Below are 21,171 nucleotides of genomic sequence, written 5' to 3'. Positions count from 1 at the left end.
TTCACGCTGCACCTCTGTGTAGGGCAACTTTTGTCGGTAGTACTCAAATCAAAGGCACTTTGCTTTCTGTCTTCAGAGCTCTGGCAGCACTTAAAGACAACATTTAAATATCATAATCCACCTACTTTTGGTGTCAGCAAACACTGTACAAATTAACTGCACTGAAGAGCGATTACTGACATATTTACTTATCAACGTTTTTGCCTACACGCTGCTGCAGAAATAAGACAGACGACTGATGGCCCCTGTAGTCTACTGACCACTCATTCACCCTTCTAAAGAGTTAACCGAATTCAGGACCTGGTACTTTCATCTGCCGCGTTTCAGATACGTGGTGGTAATACTTCTGCACCTGCATTTCTACAGGATGCTGAGTTTTCAAAGCACATCCACGATGATATATATAATATATAAGGCAGCACGGAAAGAGACGCTGCTATATAAGCTGCTGTAAATCCGCAGCCCGGAGCCCGGCACAGAGACGGCAGGATTAGTATTCCTCGTTATGAGCGACAGACGGTCGACAGTGCAGCACACAACCGTCGGAGAAAAGACCGGAGAGCATCCGTGAACCGTTAAGGGCGAACACGGGGGAGTGGCCACCGCTGTTTCGTGGGTTTTCAGATCTGCCGCTTCTGTTACCCTTTTCGTCTCGAGTTTGTTTGTCGCTGCTATTTTTTTTTTAAGCGGTTCATTTTCTTTAAAGGTGTCATAAATACACCTGGTTACGTCACTATAGCACGTTGACAGTCAACTTGTGTGACAGCAGGTCACACGGCCTCTCAGGATCTCTGAGATCACAGAGCTACCCGGTCTCTACCGGCAGGTACCGCGCACCCACAAACACGCACAGGACAGCACACGCACTCTCATTCCGTCTCCTTCTCTCGCACTCAGCCCCTGTAGATGGGATCACACGCTCATACAGCACGCACACAGACCGACTCCTATCATAAACAAGGACACGAGCACTAACACGCTCTCGCTCTCAGGAAAAAAACCACACACACACACAAAAAGGATTATACTGTAGCTCACTGCGGACGAGCAGTTACTGTACACTGACGCTGCAGAAATTGAGGGGCTGCAAGGAGTTTCGAAAGTATAACACGGGGAAAGAACCACACAAAAGAAGACAGAAGACAGAAAAGGCACGGAGATCATTACGGGCACAGAGGAATCAACGCACATACCGCCGCCGAAACCCGGAGTCAGCTGTTAAGTGGTACAGTAGAGTATAGTGCGGACTAGAAACTCTTGCCTTTATCTTTTGTATTAATTGACCGAGGTGTGAGCGCGTAACAGTAGTCTTACTATTATTAAAAACTATTTACAAAAAAAAGCCCCACGCAATACTAATCCTAGACTAACTCACTAGCAATAAAGATCAATGAAGAATGCGGGAGTGTGCTCGGGCACCGTCCAGACAGAGTTAATGAAGCCCTCGGCTGTATCATGCGCCTTCTTCCTGAGCCCAGCGCGCAGTCTTTGCGGCTGATCTGCCTTTTAATTTTTGTAATGGGGGTAGCCCCATCCCCGGTGATGACGGCCGGGTGTCCCGACCGCTGCGTGTGTGATGACCAGTTGGTGGTCCAGTGCTCCGGCCAACAGCTCATCGATCTACCCCGAGATCTGCCCCTGGCCACCCGACAGCTCATCATCTCCAACAATCGCATCAAGGAGCTCCCGGCTCTGCAGCTCAACTACCTGTCTGACTTAGTCTACCTAGACTGCAGCAACAACTCCCTAACGGAGATCTCCGAGTCCACCTTCGGTAACCTCCGGAAGCTCGCTTACCTGGACCTCTCTTTCAACAACCTGGCCCAAATCGACGACAGGACGTTCGGCCCGCTGGCCAGCCTGGTGATGCTGCGGATGACGGACAACCCGGGCCTCTCCGAGATCCACCCCGACGCCTTCGCCGAAAACGCGGCTCTGCAGGTGCTAGACATCAGCAGGAACAACCTGACCTCCCTGAACATCAGCACGCTGATCGCCCTGCCCGCCCTGCGCTCCCTCGGCCTCAGCGGGAACCCCTGGCGCTGCGACTGCGACACGGAAGATCTCTGCCTCTGGGTGCAGGTGGAGGGATTCAAGTTTCAGGGTGAGTTGCTCTTCTTCCTCCTTCCCCCGACGAGCTCGCCTGTCGGTAACCCCGGCCTTGTGTCTGGGGGGTCATCGTGTGGTTCAGATGTTTGTTCCGTGAAACACACGGCACAATTCGACGTGATGTTGTTCTGTCTGACGGCTGTGTAAGCAGAAAACCTTGGAATTGTTTTCTACTTTTCTACGGCTAAGTAGCTCCTGGAAGGAACAGCAGTCAGATTTGCACTTGCAGCCGGTGTAGAGGAAAGTTCAAAGACAAGAGAAAAAGCAAGATTTACAGATTTCTGTCCGAGGCTGCGTGTAATACTTTGTATACGGTGTGGACGAGTATTAAGTCCACTAAAATCACCGGCAGCCACCGACATTTCGACCTTGCGTGTGAGTAGGGTTTAGTAAACACGTTTGGAGGGGGGCTCTTGCTCTGTTCCTGAGGTGCCCTTGAAAAAGGCTGTAAACTGCAGCGACCCCGTCCTGCGTCTTTTCGTTTCTGTCCCGGCTGAACTCCGAGCAGGAGAGTTTACGATCGTGCTTGGAACCCTTTATCAAAATATTAATTTCCTTACTTGGCTCGCACAAACGATTTTTAGCCTAGAATTTGCATTGCTGGCTTTGGCTCCAGAATAAAATAACCACCAGAAAGAAAGCCCAAAATATGAACAAAAGCGCGCAAAATAAACAAAACATTAGATCATATTTCTGGCATGACACGGTCAGCTGTCGTTTTCAGAACCTTCGTCTTCCTCATGTGAACACTTTTACTGCGGTATACCACGGTAAATGCAGTTTAAAGTGTAGTAAAGCACAGTGAAATTATAAAGCATTAAAAAAGCTGAATCAAGTAGTGTAGAGCATGACGGAAAAGCTTGTGTGACCACGGAGAAGCAAATCAAATGCAGGTCAAAACTCGTGCACAGGGTGCGAGATTACAACAGTAACCTTTTATGACAGGCCCTGATGATAATGGGGCCAGCAGGCAGCTTGAGGAATCTGCAGGTGAGCAAGCCAGAAGAAAGCCTGAATATTACAAGGCAGCTTTGCCAGTCAGTGCCCAGTGTGTCAATATCAAAGCTGTTAATTCTCAAGCTGACAGGCAGCCACTGTAGCGGGCAAAAGAGAGTCACACTACCAGCTAGCCTTTGGGTGGCTGTGCATTTGGCAGCTATTGCTAGCAATTTTTCTAATGCACTCTTCTGATTTATTGCTGTCGTTGTGACTCGACCGTTGAGAAACTTTTTTTTTTGTTTGACCTTGAATTTTCAGCTGTAAACACAGATGTTGACTTAAACCAGTGGTTTCAGAGAGTGCCTTACATATAACCAGAGACTCTGGAAAAATACAGCCAAGTTTTTCTCTTCTTGTGCTCCACTAACGAGTAGTCTTGCTGATTGGCAGTGGTCCTAGACTTGCTTAAGTTAAGGCCATCTGCGATCGGTGATCCTTAAGGTCGGGTCACTGCATAGAGTTTAGAATTAACCTGCTTGCAAGGAGGTTAAACATAGATGTCGGTTAGTATTCAAAACTGTGAAATTTGAAGTGTAAAGTATGATGTCGGAACCTAGGCACATCTGCCACTTGCAAATTACAAACCCAGCCAGTAATGAAAGTTCTCCAGATGGCAGAAGGAAAGGGCCTCCGGCAGACACAATGCAGCCATCAAAGAGTGGGTTTGTAATTTTCAGATGGCGTCTGGTTTGAAACCGATTTCGCCCTCGGCCCTCAGATTACTCATGAATTTTTAGAGGCATCGTGAAACCTCCAGCAGTTTCATTGCTGGTCATGATTATAACAGGGCCTTGTTAGCGGATCATTTGTTCGTGTGAGGTTCACTTGAGAGCCGAGAGCTCTGCTGGGATGAAGAGCCGGAGAACTGCTCCCTGCCTCCGCAGACAGGTGCCTGAAGGCCGTGGGTGTGACCACAAAGACAGTCCTGGGCTCCGACCCCACCCTGAAGAATAAGCCGAGCCCTAGACAATGATAGGGTATGATACGGTATTTCTAAAAAAAAAAAATGCTGTTTTTTTAAACTAACTTCCATTTTAAAGAGTTTAGAAATCTCCCCGAGATGTGGCCAAGAGACAGAAGGAGACACACATCTGAATTTTTCTCTCACATTGCAGACCAGGGGCATTTTTTTCCAGTTTGAAAGGATCCTAAAAAGAGCTTAAAATCTTAAAGGACAACTGATCGCAAATACTCAAACGGTTGACTTTGTCCTAGGAGATACAGTCCAGTTATAAAGCTGTACACATCAGAGCTCGCCTGGAGGGGTGAGTGAATTAATTAATCAATAAACTGCTGGCTGTTGATTAAGCATTCTACATTAGCGCCATGGCGAAGAAGAACGACGATGATATTATTGCTTCAGGTGCCAATAATATGCATCACGCATTCGTTTACGTCTCTGCCGTGTCGCCTCTCAGGCAGGTCAAGGTGCTCTCTGCTGAGGAAGAGCTCTTGTGCGGTGCTGCAGACAGTCAGTGAGTCATCCCGATCTGACAGCTGAGTCAGGGTGCTGTGCCGTGTTCGTCCTGCGTGCGCGGTGCGCGGTGCGCGGTGCGCGGGGGGGGAGGCAGCATCACTGGCGACTGGGAATTTGTGGGGTTCCACTGAGGGGCTGATGATCAGAATCGCCTTAGACAGGGAACGTGGGGACCCCTACACTGCTGTCAGTCATGAAACAGGGCTGTCAGACCTCATTCCTGCAGGCTCTTTGGCTTAGTTCTGCTTCAGCCCAGAAGACTGAAGTCTGCTTGACCTGAGCCTGAGGACATCCTGTACACTGCAGGTGTGTCCTCCGACCATGGCCTGAAGAAAATATTACATGCTTCCACCTGAGCCAATAAGACGCTGGGTTAGGAAGAAAGAGAAGCAGAAGCCCTCAGCCTGCAGCCCCCCCGGGGTGCCCCCTCGCTGGGATGCCCCGCCGTCTCCTCGGGCTACTGTGTCGAGCTGTCCAGCTGTGCCACGCCGTGGGGCTGCTAACTGCTAACGGCTGTTGTTCTACCTGAACAGCGGAGAGCACGCCAGCGGAGTTCTGATCAATAACATCTGCAGACTGCTGAAAGTATGGGAAAAAACTGTTCGAAAGAAGCTGACACGAGTCTTTTGAGCAGTGTCTGCGGTGTGACAGTTCGTTCTGCTGGCTCATAGCTCCTGCACCCGTGGGCTTGATTCCAGCCTGAGGCTGCTGTCTGTTTGGAGTTTGGCTGTTCTCCCTGGGCTTTTTCCTCCCAGTTCCCTGTCATCTCCCGAAAAGACAAGAAGGACAGGCTTCCAGGAGTCCAGTGGGATAGGGAGACCAACCCACCTCAGTGCTCTGCCCAATCAGTAGGGACTGGTGCTTCTTTGCCTGGAACGGTGTCCAGGATAGATATTGTCCGGAGCAAACTAACAAGCTATGGCACTGTCTTGGAACAGACTCGTTGGCGTCTTTCAGGAAATTGTTGGATGAAATTCAGAGAATGATAAGCGAGCAATAGCCAAATGAACAACAGTGTTCTCTTCCCGTTCTGTCCTTCTTTATGTCCTGCTGTTTTTATGTTTTTACGCAAGAGGTTTATTCAACCATTAACTCCCCCCACAAAAACCACCAATACAACTTTTATTCAGAATTACTAGACATTTTGTGAGACCCAGGCCACTGTAAAGGCCGTGAAGACAAGTCACAACACATCACGATTACAACGAAGGTTTATCTTTGAGTCTTTTGGGGTTAACTAATAAGATGAACACCCACCAGGTAGAGGTTTTCTTGAAGCTGGGGCAGGAAACTTCAGACGTTGAGCTAGAAGGAACTCCATCCCCTCCAATGTCAGGGACGCTGAAACATTAGATTCCTTCAAGTCCAGCCTGGGTGCTCATCTTTCTCCACGGACTCTCGGGTACCTGGTGTCCCATGTGTCTGAGAAGTACCTTCTTACTGTAGGCTTAGTTCTGCCTGGTGCTCTGGGGTACTGGGCAGAGAGCACATGGTATTAAGGTCAATCAGTAATGTCCCACTCCCTGAAAAGACTGACAAACCGGCCCAGGATAGCAGTGCATCACTGTGGCTGCTGGGTTCACTATGAAGTACTTTGAGACCCCGGGTTTAAAGGGAAAGGGGCTACAGAAACACCTTATTCATTTGGCTGAGATTTTTTTCTAAGGTTTACTGAAGTTTATAATACAATTGCTTTACGTATAATGGAACATTCACCAATAGGTACAGAAATTCTCCAACCAATTCACCAAGAAGTATAGAAATGTAGCACAGTCTGATATGAGGAAGAGGGGTTTAAAAACCAGCACGATAGAATAAAGAACTAAACTAGGGTAAAGGTAATTTCTCAGCACTATGAGTCTTTATCTTGATAATCTTGATCTTCCTTTCTCGCAAGTATCCTGTATCATTGTGTATCGTATACTGTATTTGTGTAATACACATCCACACGCTTTAGATATAAGGAATTAAACACTCCAGTCAACAAAGACCCACATATTTATATTAATATTTTACCTCATATTTGACTGGTAACAGCCGTGCTGTTGGTGCTGCAGATGTCCATAGCTAAGACAGTTGCATTAGTTTGTGAATCTCTAGTTCTCCTTTGACATTTTACCACAGTGCATTTTGAAAATGTTTACAGTGTTTTTTTTTCTGCCTTTACCGCATCATTATCTCAGTGTCTTTCCCATTGCCGTAGGACAGCGTTTTTGCAGGTTTCAACCAAGACTGAATGAGCCATTTTGTGCTTTCACTGTGCCTTGCTACACCACACTGCAACAACACCATGATTTACCTTGGGCAGCAGGTGGGCTCAGTGGGGCATGGCCGTTCCCCGGGCGGCAGGGCACTGTGCCAGGGCGGCGTTCAGGGCGCGAGGCGTGGGGAACATGTGAGAAGGCGGGGAGTTAAAAATTCATAGAGCTGGAAACTGCAAGAGCAGGGAGCAGCCACAACAGGGAGCGAGTCTGACGGACAGGGGGGAGGGGAGTCGGAGAGAGACAGGGAAAGGACTCGGAGAGGCGTCGTCACGGAGGTGACTGGAAAGACAATAAGGCAGGGGCAGCGCGGGGCGGAGCCGGGGAGAAACGGGGAACGAGAGAAGGGCAGGACAAGAAAGAGGGCCGGGAGGACAGGGGAGGAGAGGCCGCGAGGTTCAGCACATTTACGACCTTCACTGTCCCTCAGCGAGTGCCTGCTCAGCTCAGGGTGGAGAGGCCCTGCAAAAGCACTTTCTGAGCACAGCCTTTCCACAGCTGGACTCCTGGAATCCGTCAGTTCTGGCATAGTCACTTTCCACTGTGTGTTGAGTGACGGTCAGCGGGGTTTTGAGGACCGTATCCCGCACAAAGCCGGGAGTGTGCTCATTCTGAGATACCTGCGGCTCAGGTCCAGGAAATCCTCAAGGGCTCCTGCTGCCAGGAGGAACTCTGTTCCGGCTCAGTCCTGCAGACCGCACTCCTGTGCGTCCTGTACTCTCCTGATTGATGAGCTGCTTGAGACCTGGGGGACAGGTTAAAGTGGCTCAGTCGAGTGAATAATTAGTTTGGTAACTTATGAAGAGCTCAGGTAGAACAAAAAGCCCATAAAGCCGCCAGGATCTGGAGGAGGGGAGCCGGGCAGCCGCTGTACTGTGCTGTCAGTCTGATTTTATTAAAGCATCCAGTCCCAGCTCCGTGCTGACCTCCCACTCATTCACTGGAGGTGTGGGGAGATGAGTGGAGTCCCAGATTAGAGCTGATAACTGTCTATACAACAGCCCTTGTCACCTCTTCTGACAACTCCAAATTCTGTGCTCACCACTTGCAGGAGAGACATGTTTTATTGAGGTGGACATACAGCGCGCTAGTCAGCTTATTAAATGACTTCAGACTATTTCATGACAGGCTGAGATTAAACCCCGGGTGTAAGATTGACTCTGGTTTGACACTCGAGTCTCCTGCTGACAGTGTCACTGCAGTGTCTTTTTCCACTTCGGTAACGTTGCTGGATTAAAACCATATCTTTCCTTACCCTGACCGGGACACGACAACCTTTTTTTTCTCTTTCACCTCCCCCGGATCAGTTAACTCACCAGACCGGCCTTTCTGCTGGGCTCTTAAAAAACGAAATTGAAAGATTTCTTTAGGTTTTACGTTTTACCTGCTCGTCTACAAAGATCGAGACAGATTGTCTGAAATAAATCACAAAGTGCTTTAGGATATGGCAGGTGAAGTCAGTTTTCAGCACTCAGCAAGCAGTAAGTCACCAGGTGTTTAATTTGCAGTTTGTATTTAATCCAGGTCTTGACCATTGTGTGGTTGTGTATTCCCAGAAATGATTCCTAGTAGGCAGATTAATGCAAGCAGCAAGATATTTTGGTCAGCAGTCAATTTAAATATGAATATAAATATTCTTGGAAACAAAAGATGAAGTAGGTGTATGATTAGTTCCATGTTACAAGTTAACGTCTTTTTTTATTAAAGAGGAAACATGTTCCTGTTCACGAAGAAACACCAGTTTCTTTATGTGACGCAAGGTCATTCTCAAGACCTGTGCCAGGATCCCTTGTTTCCATAATAATATAATAATATTTTCCAACAGTGTATTATTCCCGTGTGCCAAAGAGGCTATTGATATTTAGTACGGCAAAACTGTAATCATTATTAATCTGCTTTCAGAGCACTTAATGAAGATAAAATGAGAAATATATGTAAAAAAACCCAAACCACCATGATACACTATTTCTTTAAAAAAAATGCTTTTAATAAATTACCAAGTGTAGATTGGAAAGTTTTTGGCAATGGATTCCTACCTATTACTCACAGCAACTAATGCTAGCAGTTCTTGGCATGCTCGAAGCCATCCTCAGACAAATTAGTCTTGTGAGCCCTGTCCTTCTATTACTGCGTTGGCATTCGGTCAGATTGAGAATTTACAGTTTTGGTATTGACACGCTGAATGGCTCTGCTCCCACATATTTATGTCCTTGCCCTGACTTTATTCATCCGGGACAAATTCCTTAAATATTTTACATGGGATCCTTCCCCCCTTAGCTGCTGGACTGGCTTCAGTGCGTTCAGCTACATGTTGTAACGCCCTCAAACTCGAGAGACATGAAAGGAAAACTACACCCAAGTCCTTCCAGCTGCCCTGGTGCCTCAGCCTGCAGTATAACTCAGACTCTTTCTCCCAGTCTATCAATTGATAAGTCCTTTATTAGTAGATACATTGATTAGGTAATAATAATAATAATAATAATTGCTTACACTTATATAGCGCTTTTCTGGACACTCCACTCAAAGCGCTTTACAGGTAATGGGGACTCCCCTCCACCACCACCAGTGTGCAGCCCCACCTGGATGATGCGACGGCAGCCATAGTGCGCCAGAATGCTCACCACACATCAGCTATCAGTGGGGAAGAGAGCAGAGTAATGAAACCAATTCATAGAGGGGGGATTATTAGGAGGCCATGATTGGTAAGGGCCAATGGGAAATTTGGCCAGGACGCTGGGGTTACACCCCTACTCTTTTCGAGAAACGCCCTGGGATTTTTAATAACCACAGAGAGTCAGGTCCTCGGTTTTACGTCTCATCCAAAGGACGCCTGTTTACAGTATAGTGTCCCCGTCACTATACTGGGGCATTAGGACCCACATGGACCGCAGGGTGAGCACCCCCTGCTGGCCCCACTAACACCTCTTCCAGCAGCAACCTTAGTTTTTCCCAGGAGGTCTCCCATCCAGGTACTGACCAGGCTCACACCTGCTTAGCTTCAGTGGGCTGCCTGTTGTGAGTTGCAGGGTGATATGGCTGATATGGCTATTGGCCAAGTAGTAGATTGGCCAATAAATGCATGAGGAGTGGGTCAGGGGTGAACACTGTGTAAGTATACAGTCATACACACCCCATCCTCCAACACAAACTCGCACTCTCCACTATTACCCCCTCTGCACGATCCCCAGCTAGATTTCAGGCCGTCTCACATCTGTGATCTGCACTTCTTCTTCCTTTCAAAAACTGCAGAAAGCGTTTTTATCACTGTAGTCGCCTGAGGAGAGGGAGAGTCTGCGATCTCGGATTCCTGCTGTGGTGGTGCACGCAGGTCACAAGAACCCTCTCCGACTGATCTCTCTGTAGTGCCGACAAACCCCAGCCAGCTCGATATTCTGATTCCCCATCATGCTCCCTAAGCTCTCCTTTTAAGAAAAAAAACAGGAGCTTCTTCTTAATGATAAACATACACAATTACATAATTCTGTGGCTTGGGTTAAAAATAGCTACATTTATAGCGCGGCTCAGATAGGCATCTGAAGTAAGCCCTGGAGCACAGACACCTTTGGGCACAGCTGCACACAGAACACAGGAGAAATGGAAACGAAGAGGGGAGATAAAGGCATTTATCTCTTGGATCTAAGACCTGGGGGTCATTTCACACCTCTTCAGGGGCAGAGGTGGGGGATGACTGGGGTGTATGTGTGAGGGGGGAGTTACTGCATAAATGTGTAGCAACAGTATGAAAACAGTAGGACATGTGGGATGGTTTGTTTCAGCTGCGTGAGGAGAGCCGTCAGGGCCAGGAGTATCCGGCGGGGCTGAGATGGGAGGCAAGGCCCGGGTTTATGGGGGGAAAAGGGGGAGACTGTGTGTCTTTGTCCTATTTATAGTGTCGGGTTCCTGTGAGGTCTGGTCTTTTGAAAGTGGCATTCCACCGCGCGCTGCCCAGGCTAGGTGAGGGGAAAGGGCAGCACGGGGCTGGGGGCTCTGGCTGGGTGACGCGGCGACGCGATGCCCTTCGTGAAGGTGAAGTGTGGGAGTGTCGGCACCATGGTGTCCTGAGTGCGATTGCTCACTGCGGGGCTGTTACACACTCTGACTGGGACTGTGTGGGACACGCAGCACTTCCAGCACACAGAAGAGGTCTCGTAATGAAGTAAACATACATATACAGTTCATCCAGGGACATAGCTAGGGCTCCCAGCTGGGTAGCAGTAGGATGCATTTCTCTACTGACTGCATACCATGAAACAAATTCTAACGCCGCAGCAGAAAAGCCATTTTATTTTAAAAGTAATTTTAGATTCTTACATCTGTCTCTGCGGAATGGGGTCAATCTGACGTGTAACGGAAATCATATCGGTTTCACTGGTTTGCTATAAGGCTTCAGTCCTCTTATCTGAAGACTTAAAGCCCAGTTCCGACCCCTGAGGACAGGAGGAATGGGACTAGTCCAGGACCGGCTGTGAACTGAACAAGCCCATGCAGATCAGCAATAAAAACTGAAAGAACACCCTGTGCAAAGAGCATAAATAATAATAGTTGCATGTCCTCTTCCGTGTGTGCTTTTATATTTTTTTTAGTATTTACAGATATGGGGTGTTTCGAGTGACGATCTTGATGTATTTAGAAATATGCAAAATTATGTGTCTCGAGAACCGTAACCATGCACATCCCTATCTAAAAGAGTGTGGGGAGCATTTTGGGTTATTTGTGCTCTAAGGGAACTACAGTCAGTGCGCCGACACGATTTATAAATCTTTCCAAATGTTATTTACAATAGAGTATACTGCAACTCCCACAGGAAGTGATGGCCCCAAAAAATATAACGTTTTTCGTTTGGACTTTTCATTGAGGTGCAGTTAAGTGCAGTGTTTGTTTTATCTCGCAAGCAGGTATAAGCCTGATGTTCTCCCTTCATGTAATGATCTGCAGTAATCATTGTTGGTGCCCATAAGGAAGAAAAAATGCAGTCTTCTATTTTGTGTGCTTTCTAGTGCACAATTGGGAGTAAAAAAAAAAAGTATTAAGGTGAAACAGACCGTGCAGTGGAGGTCTAATGAGGATCTCCTTGCTGGAGAGCTGGAGAGTGCAGTGGACTACACGCGTCACTCTAAGTGACAGGAGTGATGCAAGTTAACGTTTCCTGCAGGACTCCCCCAGACCCAAGCTGACAGGATGCTCCGACTGCCGCACTAATGACTCCACTGTCAGGCCCATCACTTTCCCCTCGTCTTTCTGGCTCACAGCCCTCGTCCTCTGTATCTCTTTCTGCCCACTGCACAAGAGCAGTTACTAACAAGAGACCAGTAGATCTGGTTCAAGAATCTCCCCCCCTCCTCTTTTGAAGAAAGACGGGTATCATCAGCTTCACCAAGATGGCTGAGAAGCTTGTTCACCACCCTTTGTGCAAAAATGCGCTCTTCTAAAAAATGTCAAAGTTCTGCTCTCTGCGAGAGAATAAGCCCCTCCTTCCTAGCATGGCAGGCTACAAGAGTCTTGGTTTTAACTTAAACCCACTTACCTTTTACTGCGTGTTACACAGCAGCTAGTTACAGCGAACAACACTCCCTCCAAGCTAGTTTCCTGCTGTCGGTCCAATTCTTCATTCAGAAATCAGTGATGTCTCTTGCCTCCAGTGAAATGGACCCACATACTCTGGGGCCGAAGGGGCAGGGAGAAAGAGGGCATGGATGGGCACAAAAACATCATTATACTGTACTAAAGCAGGACTTCAGATATGTCCAGTGTTTCAAGGCACCCATCACTGGGGTGGTGCGCTGTGGCATCAGAGAGCTGTATGAAATGTAGATTATCTGGAAAGTAATTTGGATTTGTTAAGAGAGGACGATAAAAAATGATTGATGGGGCTGTTGATTGTGCCTCGATAGCCTTGTGTATTTGCTGCGAGGTGTTTCCACTTACGGAATCAGATGTAATGGACTGCTTTAATTGGAAAACATCTGTGATTGATTAGGACCATCAAACACATCCTGAAAATCTGGCAGTGTGAGAAGAATGCCTTCCGCTCTCCAGCAGCTGTTCGGATGACAAACTCTCCTATTTTGCAGTTGTGAGTGTTCATCTCCTCGTTTTTTTTTCTAACCCCCTCCCCCCCTCCGCCTTCACAGGCAGCCCAAATAATCTAGCTGTGATGACAAGCTTAAAAATGCTGTGAGAACATCATTCACATTTACAGTGATTATCCCTACAATGGACAGGGTGGTCACGGAAAATCCTGCAGCCCTACTTCCCGAATTTTATTCTATTCTTATTGTTGTTAAGATCAGCAATGCACTCACAAATACCACCAGGAGCCCGACTGAAGGTCTTAAGGATAAAAGCCTGTAACAGCCTTAAAACTGTACACATCAATGAGTTCTGCCAGGTTTTTTCTTCTTGTCATTCATTACTCGGAGACTCCTGGACAGAAATGTCTGAAATGCCCGTTTCTGAAGGACAGTTGTGGTTTAGTGGGGAGAGGGACGCAGGAAGGACAGTGAAAGGCAATTAAGTATGCAACGCCGGACACGCCGCAGAAGACAGGTGACACTGCTGACATTGTGATGTTGGGAATATCGGCGGCTCCCGTCCTTCAGGTGGGCCAGCGTCAGAGGAGTTTTTGATGAGCTGGACAACGACGAAGTTATGGGAGTTTTAGGATACTCTCTCTCCACCTCTCCCTGTCGGTTTCTCTCTTATCCCTGTATTCTGTACACCACCACACCCTGTTATCTGTGGATACTCCAGCATACCTTGTAATCTGTAACCTCCCCCACGCTCTGTAATCTGTACAGTATATCCCCCATAGCCTCTACTCTTATACCCCAGACCCTGTAATCTGTATACTACATCCCCCATAGCCTCTACTCTTATACCCCACACCCTGTAATCTGTATACTACATCCCCCATAGCCTCTACTCTACATCCCCCATACCCTCTACTCTACATCCCCCATACCCTCTACTCTTATACCCCACACCCTGTAATCTGTACAGTATATCCCCCATACCCTCTACTCTACATCCCCCACACCCTGTAACCTCTACTGTGCAGGAAGAATCGTTCTTACTCCCCATGTGTCTGTGTGCCTGTGCAGATGAGGTGCGGACGGTGTGCCGGGGCCCCTCTGCCCTCAGCGGACTCCGGCTGGCGGAGGTGGGCATGAGGCTGCGAATGGACTGCCACCAGATGCTCGGCTACTGGGACTACCTCTTCTTCATCGGCATCGGCTTCGTCATCTTCTCGGCTGGTACCGTGTCCGCCTGGGTGATGGGGGTGCTCATGGTGCTCTACGAGCGCTACGACAAGAGGAAGGAGGACGAGAATGAGGACGAGAATGAGGAAGGGGGGGCAGGAGAGGGGGGGCATGTGGGGGGCAACCAGGGCAACGGGCACCTTAGCAAGCCTGCCATGGAGGTTTGAGCTGAGGGCCCTCCCCAGCTTCCCCAAAACATACAGAGGAAGCTCACTGGTGCCACCTTCAGCACCTCTTGTGGACTAGTGGTGGAACTGCATCAAAGAGGAGGAAGACACTACTGGACTCAGACACTTGGCTTCCCCAGGGCAGTGACCCAGGCAGGTCAAAATAAAAGTTGCATTAAAAAGGGAAGTGTGTTTCAGTGCTTGTGGGCATGTGGGGGACTCCACACTGCAGCATGTCTCACATTCCCATTCCCAGCTGGTGTGCACAGGAGGCAGAGCATCTCTGATCACAGGGCTCCGTCTCCTGCTCTACAGCTCAGCATGGGCAGGGCGTCAACCCAGACTATCAGGGACTGTGTTACAAAACAAAACACAGCTACTACTGAAATCTCAAAAAGGTTGGAATGCTGAATAACTCAACAGGGCAAAGGATTCTTCTTGGACAGCAGTTTTGGTCCTGTAATCCAGAAATCAGTGGTTTGAAACCAAGATATGGCCTTAGCCAGCAGTAATTGAGATTTTCCATGTGCTGTTCCCCAGTTGGCTGAGAGGCAGCTTGGTCAGGTTCCAAACCACGGTGACCTGTCAGCTGGGCTGTACTTTCAGTGACAGCTGCACCAGTGCTCCGTCAGGGGTATATCTGCTGCTGGCAGTGAGGAACTCCCAGTGCAAAACGCAGCAGGTAATGACAGACTAGTGCAAATATAGAGGATGCACACGAGAAGAATACCACTGTGAGATGGCAGAGATGAACCAACCTAACTGGCAATTACAAACCACAACTACCAATTCAGTGTACGAGAGAAAAGTCTGCAGTTTTGTCTTGTGACAGATTTGGATCTGTTCATTCAAAGCTTCCTGAGGCCTGGAGAGAGACAAGAGCGCTTTGGTCCAAAGAGCATGTTCTGTTATCACTATAATGACTCTAATGATGCATATGATTTTCTCCAGACTGATGCTCCTCCCCTCTGGCCTATTCGGGAGCCGGGGAAGAAGGCCAGGGTTTTCACTGCCCCATCTCTCCATTTGTCACAGCTCTCAGGAGAAGGCGCTGTGGCCATTAACGCCAGCAGACGCTTGCAGAGTAAGGGACTCGAATAGATGCTGCCTCCAGTGTCTCATCTTTTTAGGGATGCTGGGTATTATGATGATCTAATGGCAGACTAGATCAAAACAGATCCCGACACTTTTCATTTCATGCTCTGGGGTGCTCACAATGCCGCCATCCATGCTTATCCAGAAGAAAGCCCACTAGAACGGAGGAGAGCGTCTATTTCCGGTGGGCCGGAATTTCATTAGCCTTGATGCCGGTATCGAGCCGGATCTATTATTCGATGTCCTGTTGCAGATCATAATTTATCCGCGTGTACTTCAAAGTCAGGGGGAATAGCTCTAGACATACCTCCATGCACTGCACCAAAAGCCTTATTCAGACATATTCTTGCAGCAATAAATGCCTAAAAGAGAGCTGAAGAATGAGGATAAGAAGGGGGTTTTATCTTCAATATTTCAGAGAACCACCCAGCTTTAAAAAACTAGATATATTAAGTATCTTTCCTTCATAAACTCCAGGATGGAGTGATGCTGTTGGTGACTTGATGGCTTTAAAATCAGTCCCACCATAAAGTGAATTCAGTCCGATTCAGTCCCAAGTGTGGAGATCGGATCATTAACTCATTTACATGTGTCCAAGGCAGAACCTCCTCCCAGCTGGGCCCCGGCTTTAAAAGTGAGATACGTCCCAGCTGCAAAATATTTAAACATTTAAAACTCCTGCATCTCGGTTTCCATTTGTAGTTTTACATCCTGTTTTGTACTGGTAAAATATTGCCCAAATGTTGTCCTGGGGGTTTTGAATACTTTTTTGACCAGGCTGTCTTTGGAATTCTTCTTGTCTTATCTACTTAAATATCCGAAACGTACTGTCACCCTTTCTGAGACCGGCAATCAATTTCCACTTCAAAACGTTTATACAAACTTAATGCTTTGCACAATTAACGGGAGGTTTAAAAAAAACACTTGGAAACGGACACTTATTGTCACTTATTTAGCCTTTAATTTGCTGCTGGCTTGTAGGTTCTGTCAGTGAATATACGAAGATTCACCCCCCTACGTAATGTAACAGCCGCTGCGCCGTTGCTACTGTATATACGCCACAGTCCGTAAAAAATAAAAATTAAAAACACAAAAGAAACACAGCAGGGGACTTTCAGTCTTGGACAGAGTTTGGGTTTGCATCTGGATGTGCTTCTGCCATGATTTACGGTAGAAAGCGTCCAATAAATCCTTCAAGTGGTGCTGGCGTGAGCGAGGAGCGTAGCCGCCTGGGTTTAAATTGCAGTGCCGGGCTCTGGCTGGGGGGAGGGTTGGGGGACCGGAGCAGCAGTCCTAGTTAACCCAGCCTGGGCCCACAGTTATAAATACCTGGGCGATGGGGATAGGAAAAAGGATTAGCTATATCCGGAAGGCAATGTGGCAGTAAACCGTTAAGGACAGAGCTGTGGGGATGCGCAGGGACACAAGGGCATGTCAACACGGGCAGCCCTTAATGCTCTTGATGCATTGTTCTGGGCACAGCCCAGCCTGCTGCCCGCGAGAGGCTTCCAGGCTTTCCCTGGGAGAGCCGGCACAGCTCATCGACGTCCTGCCCGTTAAGTCCTGGTCCGAACCGAACTTGGCTCTACCAGCAAAGCAATGAGCAGTTGCTGTCCACAATTCGTCCTCAGGCAGATTGCTTTCTGCATCCCATTCCAGCAGGCTGAGGCTGCATGCGCTACCCCCAGTGCTCTGTGATGCGTGTGTAGCCCTGGTACTGAGTGACGCTGGCCTCCATCGAGGAGGAGGGGCTGAGTGGCTGCTGCAGTGCGTGTGTCTGCAGGTTACTCAGGGGCTCGGTACTGCAAATTCGCTTAGCTTAGCTGTAGTGCCGGGCGTTATTTACACTGTAAATGCAAAACGCACAAGAAAAAAAAATGGATCCTTTATTAAAAAAGGTGGGAAAATAATACGTTGCTGCTATTGTGTGCATGGAGAGCCCCAGATGGAATGCACTTTACTTGCAGTTGATCTGTTTAAAGTCCCGGTGTGCTGCAAGTGTGTGTGCGTGTGTGTGCGTGTGTGAGCACAAGTCAGGCCTGGCATGAGAACTTCAGCGAGGGGAAATACTGGGGCTTGGGCAGAGTCTTCCTACTGCGTGTTTAGGCAGCCATGACACCGAAACACAACAAACACGGGCATCAGAAACAGTGTTTAGAGTATGACCACACACGTATAAATAAGGGGATCCCCCCTCTCAGGGTAGGAAGGCTTAGAGTCTTGACAGCTTTGGCGCACGAGCCCAGTTCTCGAGAGCCAGACTCCAGTGGGCTTTCTGGCTCTTTAAAGCATCACCACCCGCAGACCCTTGGAAAGCATTAAACTGGTCCGATTGGACTAAAGACCAGCAGAAGGAGAGTAAAGATTGGCCAGCACTGGGGCCCCCCAGGACGGGAGCTGTGCACCCCTGCTGAGCAGAGGGGAGCTCCTCCTTCAGAAGAGGAGGAACCCGGGGTGGCGTGAGGGCGTGAGGGCTCTGACCTCGCTCCGCACTGTAACCGGACCCTGGGGCGCTGAGCCGCACTGACAGCGCCCGGAGCCCGCGAGAGCCGCCGAGAGGTGGTGGCTTAAAGGCAGGAAGCTGGAGCCAATGTGGAATGCACAAATGTGCCTGATGCGTGAGCTGTGACACAGATCTCTTTCATATCTGCGGCACTTGCCAGGTGACTACAGAACCCCTCTTTGTTTCAGTACCCAATAAAGAAGCACGGCCCGGCACCTGAAACAGCCCAGCTATTCCGCTTCTGACTTGCTGCCATTGGATCCCGGTGGGATTCTGCTGCTCCAATTAGTTTTGCTCACTAGTTACCCTGAAAAAAGAAGAAAATGAAGACTGAACTTCTCTAAAGGGTACTCACAGCCAAACAACAGGAAACATAATCAAGATTCCCTAGGTAAAAAAAATATCTATACGACTGCACCTTACTGCAGTTCTTACCATAAATGTATATACTACGCAACACAATATGTATAATCAAAGCCACAGAAAGTGTGCGACAACATGAATTGCATTATTATTACAGGTCACATAGAGCAGATTTTATGTTTTAATTATGCTCAATTATTCACAATAGTTTAATTTGGCTGAAAACAAATCATGATCATTTTGAGTACATTACCACCTCACTAAAATTTTGTATACATACAATGTATGTTGATTAATTAAATTCTTTTTCCTGGGGGAGAGTTGCCCATATTTCTTCGTCTGTGGTCTTTCCTTTACTGCAACATTCATCTGTATCCCCTGAGCAGTTCTGACAGCCGTGAACTCTGTTATCAGGAGCTGTTGCCTGAGTAGACAGGAGACTGAAACTGAGCATCTGGACAAGGCTGTCTGCCCAGAAAGCAATAAAACTGAAAAGAATTTCTCTTCATTTTTAAAGCTAGCTGTGTAAAACGGAAGGAGGCAGCAGATTTAAAGTCAATCGACAGCTTACATCCAGGTTTATAAATTCATCACCCTGCCGGGGCCTAACTGAATTCACTCGTGCGCCTGTCTGTGTCCAGACTGCACTTCAGGCGGCTGTGAGAGGGAGGTTAGTCTGAGCGAGACTCCATGAACAAGACAGTGAAAAGCACGCACAGAAAAGGTGTCTGAGGACGACTCAGGAAGATCAGGCCTGCAGTAAATGGAGTTTGAAACAAAGGATTACGACACAAAGTCAAACCCTAAACTTGCCCACTAATGTACTCATGTCTAAACATCTCGCTTCTGGCCCGCTCGCTTCTGGCCTGCTCGCTTGCGTGTTTCGATTTTCTCATCCCTCCCTCTGCCTCATCCTCATCCACACAGCTCCCTGGCTCACCCTCCACTGAAGGGGGGGTGGCTGCCGTTCTCTTCAGCCAGATGAGTTACCCCAATAAACCTGGCTGTCCAAATCGAGCCTCTTCTCCACCTTAATTAGGCTGATGGCAGAACTGTGGAATTAAGAAAAAGAAAGCCGTTTCCCACCAATGTAAAAGTGCTTCAGTGTGGAGAAAGACAAGTGGCTTAAAGTCCACGCAGAGAACTCGTTGACAGCGCCTGTTTTAGAAGGCTCTGAGCTCCCTGACATTTGTCCCCCTGAGGCCACTGCCTTCCCGATGTGACTAGAGCACTTTCAGCGGAGACTGGCGTTGCCTGCCAACATGCTCTGCTTAATATCTTGCTGTAATGTGACATGTAGGTCTCTCATATTCTGACTAAATGGACAGACACAGGCCCGTCATTGCTTACCAGGGGTCTGGCTTTTTAAATTGTAGTAGCTTATATTAAGTGAATCTCAGTTGTTATCATGTAAGAAGTTAAAGAAAAGCACTTTCCTTTCCTCCTCAGACTATGTAAAATAGAAATATAAAATTATCTAACTATATATATATACACACAAGAACATCATGTGATTGCTATTTAATTACAGTAGATCAGGATGGGGATGTGGGCAGCCTTTGTTCTGGAGAATCACAGGCCACTAGGATAGGGGTGGCCGCAGTTACCCAGCTCACCGGATCAAAATAGCTGCTTGTGAATTGTGATCGAGATCTATAAAAGCTACAGGCCTGTGGCTCTCCAGGTATTGGGCTGGCCACTCCTGCAATACATAAAAATCACAGTTTTGATTATAAAAAAAATTACAGAAAAGTCAGTAGTTTGTGTTTAAAGTCCCACGACGAATCCTTTGAAAGGAAAAGTCCCACTGGGGCATGGGGTTTAACAGACATTTGGAACCTGCCTCAAAGTGTTCCCTACCCCGGGACTGCTCTGAGACAAAGGAAAAAGAGCTGTGAGTAACACTCTTCATGGCACGTTTGCCTGGAGACTGCGTGTCCTTTTGCTTTACTCAGGAGACAACCATCCTTCCACAGTAAAAGCAGCCTAAAACAATAGAGGAAATTTTAGGAAACAAAACTCAATACGGTTCAAGCCCTTTGACGGCTAGGCACAGATCCAACCAGAGTGATAAAAAAGCTGCTACTGAAAATTTCTCTCCGTGGGGAGGATGTGAAGCTCGTTTTCTGGGCTCTGGTCTTTTCAAATGAATTGAAAAGATGCACCTGAATCACGTTACAGCTGCTATTCGGCCTGCGATCAGTCTTCAAACTTTTCCAATTCATGAAATAATTAAGGCATGGAAAACGGTAGAGACCGAGTTTGCCTACTGTTGACTGTATCCACTGTGCTGATCTGTACAGAAAAGCAGGCTGCGGGGTTAAATGGTTGACTGACAGATCGATTGCCTTTATCGCTTCAGCACCTTATTCTGTCAGATAACCCCGATGCTGCATCGAAGGGAGAGATTGTTCAATAAGCGATGTACAGAATTTTATTACATGCCAACTTTGTACACTTCCTAATAAAGGTCATGAGAGTAAACCCCGTGTGTAGTGCGTGTCCGTCTCTACCACCCCCGTCTCTGTCTCTTTCGCAAATTCAAGTCACCTTTCCAGGAACGACTGGTCCCTTCCAGTACTGGCACACCTCTTGAGTGACACAACGCACACACACACATAGAATATTAATAGCTAACATATACTGTAACAAATACACCCTCCCTCCCATCATTCTCAATAATTTACAGTGGAACCTCCGCGTGCGATCTGCTGCCCAGCGCTCTGCCTCTTCACATGTACAGTAAGAGTGCAGCATAAGATCCTGGTGTGAAGTGGCAACACACTGGCCCTCTGGCAACGACAGTCAAGAGTCCTACGGGAGAGCTGTCGTCTTCTCATCGACTCCTTGACTCACCAGTGTTTTCTTCCCTTCATCCGGTGTATCTGGGGGGAACAACAACAACAGGCGTGCCCGTCTCTCTCTGCCTGCTGCCTCT

The 21,171-nt window shown here is 47.9% G+C and overlaps 1 protein-coding gene across 1 annotated transcript; it reads left to right on the top strand.

The window, feature by feature from the left end:
- The first annotated feature begins 809 nt into the window (after window positions 1-809).
- On the top strand, window positions 810-20,717 carry lrrc52 (leucine rich repeat containing 52). The gene is made up of 2 exons (XM_088926730.1): window positions 810-2,104; window positions 13,947-20,717. The coding sequence occupies exons 1-2, from the start codon at window positions 1,456-1,458 to the stop codon at window positions 14,270-14,272; spliced, it is 975 nt and encodes a 324-aa protein (XP_088782856.1). The 5' UTR covers window positions 810-1,455; the 3' UTR covers window positions 14,273-20,717.
- Window positions 20,718-21,171: the final 454 nt, after the last annotated feature.

This window comes from Atractosteus spatula, chromosome 11 (genome assembly GCF_055471065.1).
Source record: "Atractosteus spatula isolate fAtrSpa1 chromosome 11, fAtrSpa1.hap1, whole genome shotgun sequence".
Lineage (NCBI taxonomy): Eukaryota > Metazoa > Chordata > Actinopteri > Semionotiformes > Lepisosteidae > Atractosteus > Atractosteus spatula.
The sequence above is the reverse complement of the archived record's forward strand: the minus strand, read 5'-3'. Positions and strand labels throughout refer to the sequence as shown.

Bases quoted from the DNA above. Each gene is read 5' to 3' on its own strand.
- lrrc52 (XM_088926730.1), top strand. From the start codon at position 1,456: ATGCGCCTTCTTCCTGAGCCCAGCGCGCAGTCTTTGCGGCTGATCTGC. The intron at 2,105-13,946 runs GTGAGTTGCTCT...GTGCCTGTGCAG, and splicing joins GGAGGGATTCAAGTTTCAGG to ATGAGGTGCGGACGGTGTGC.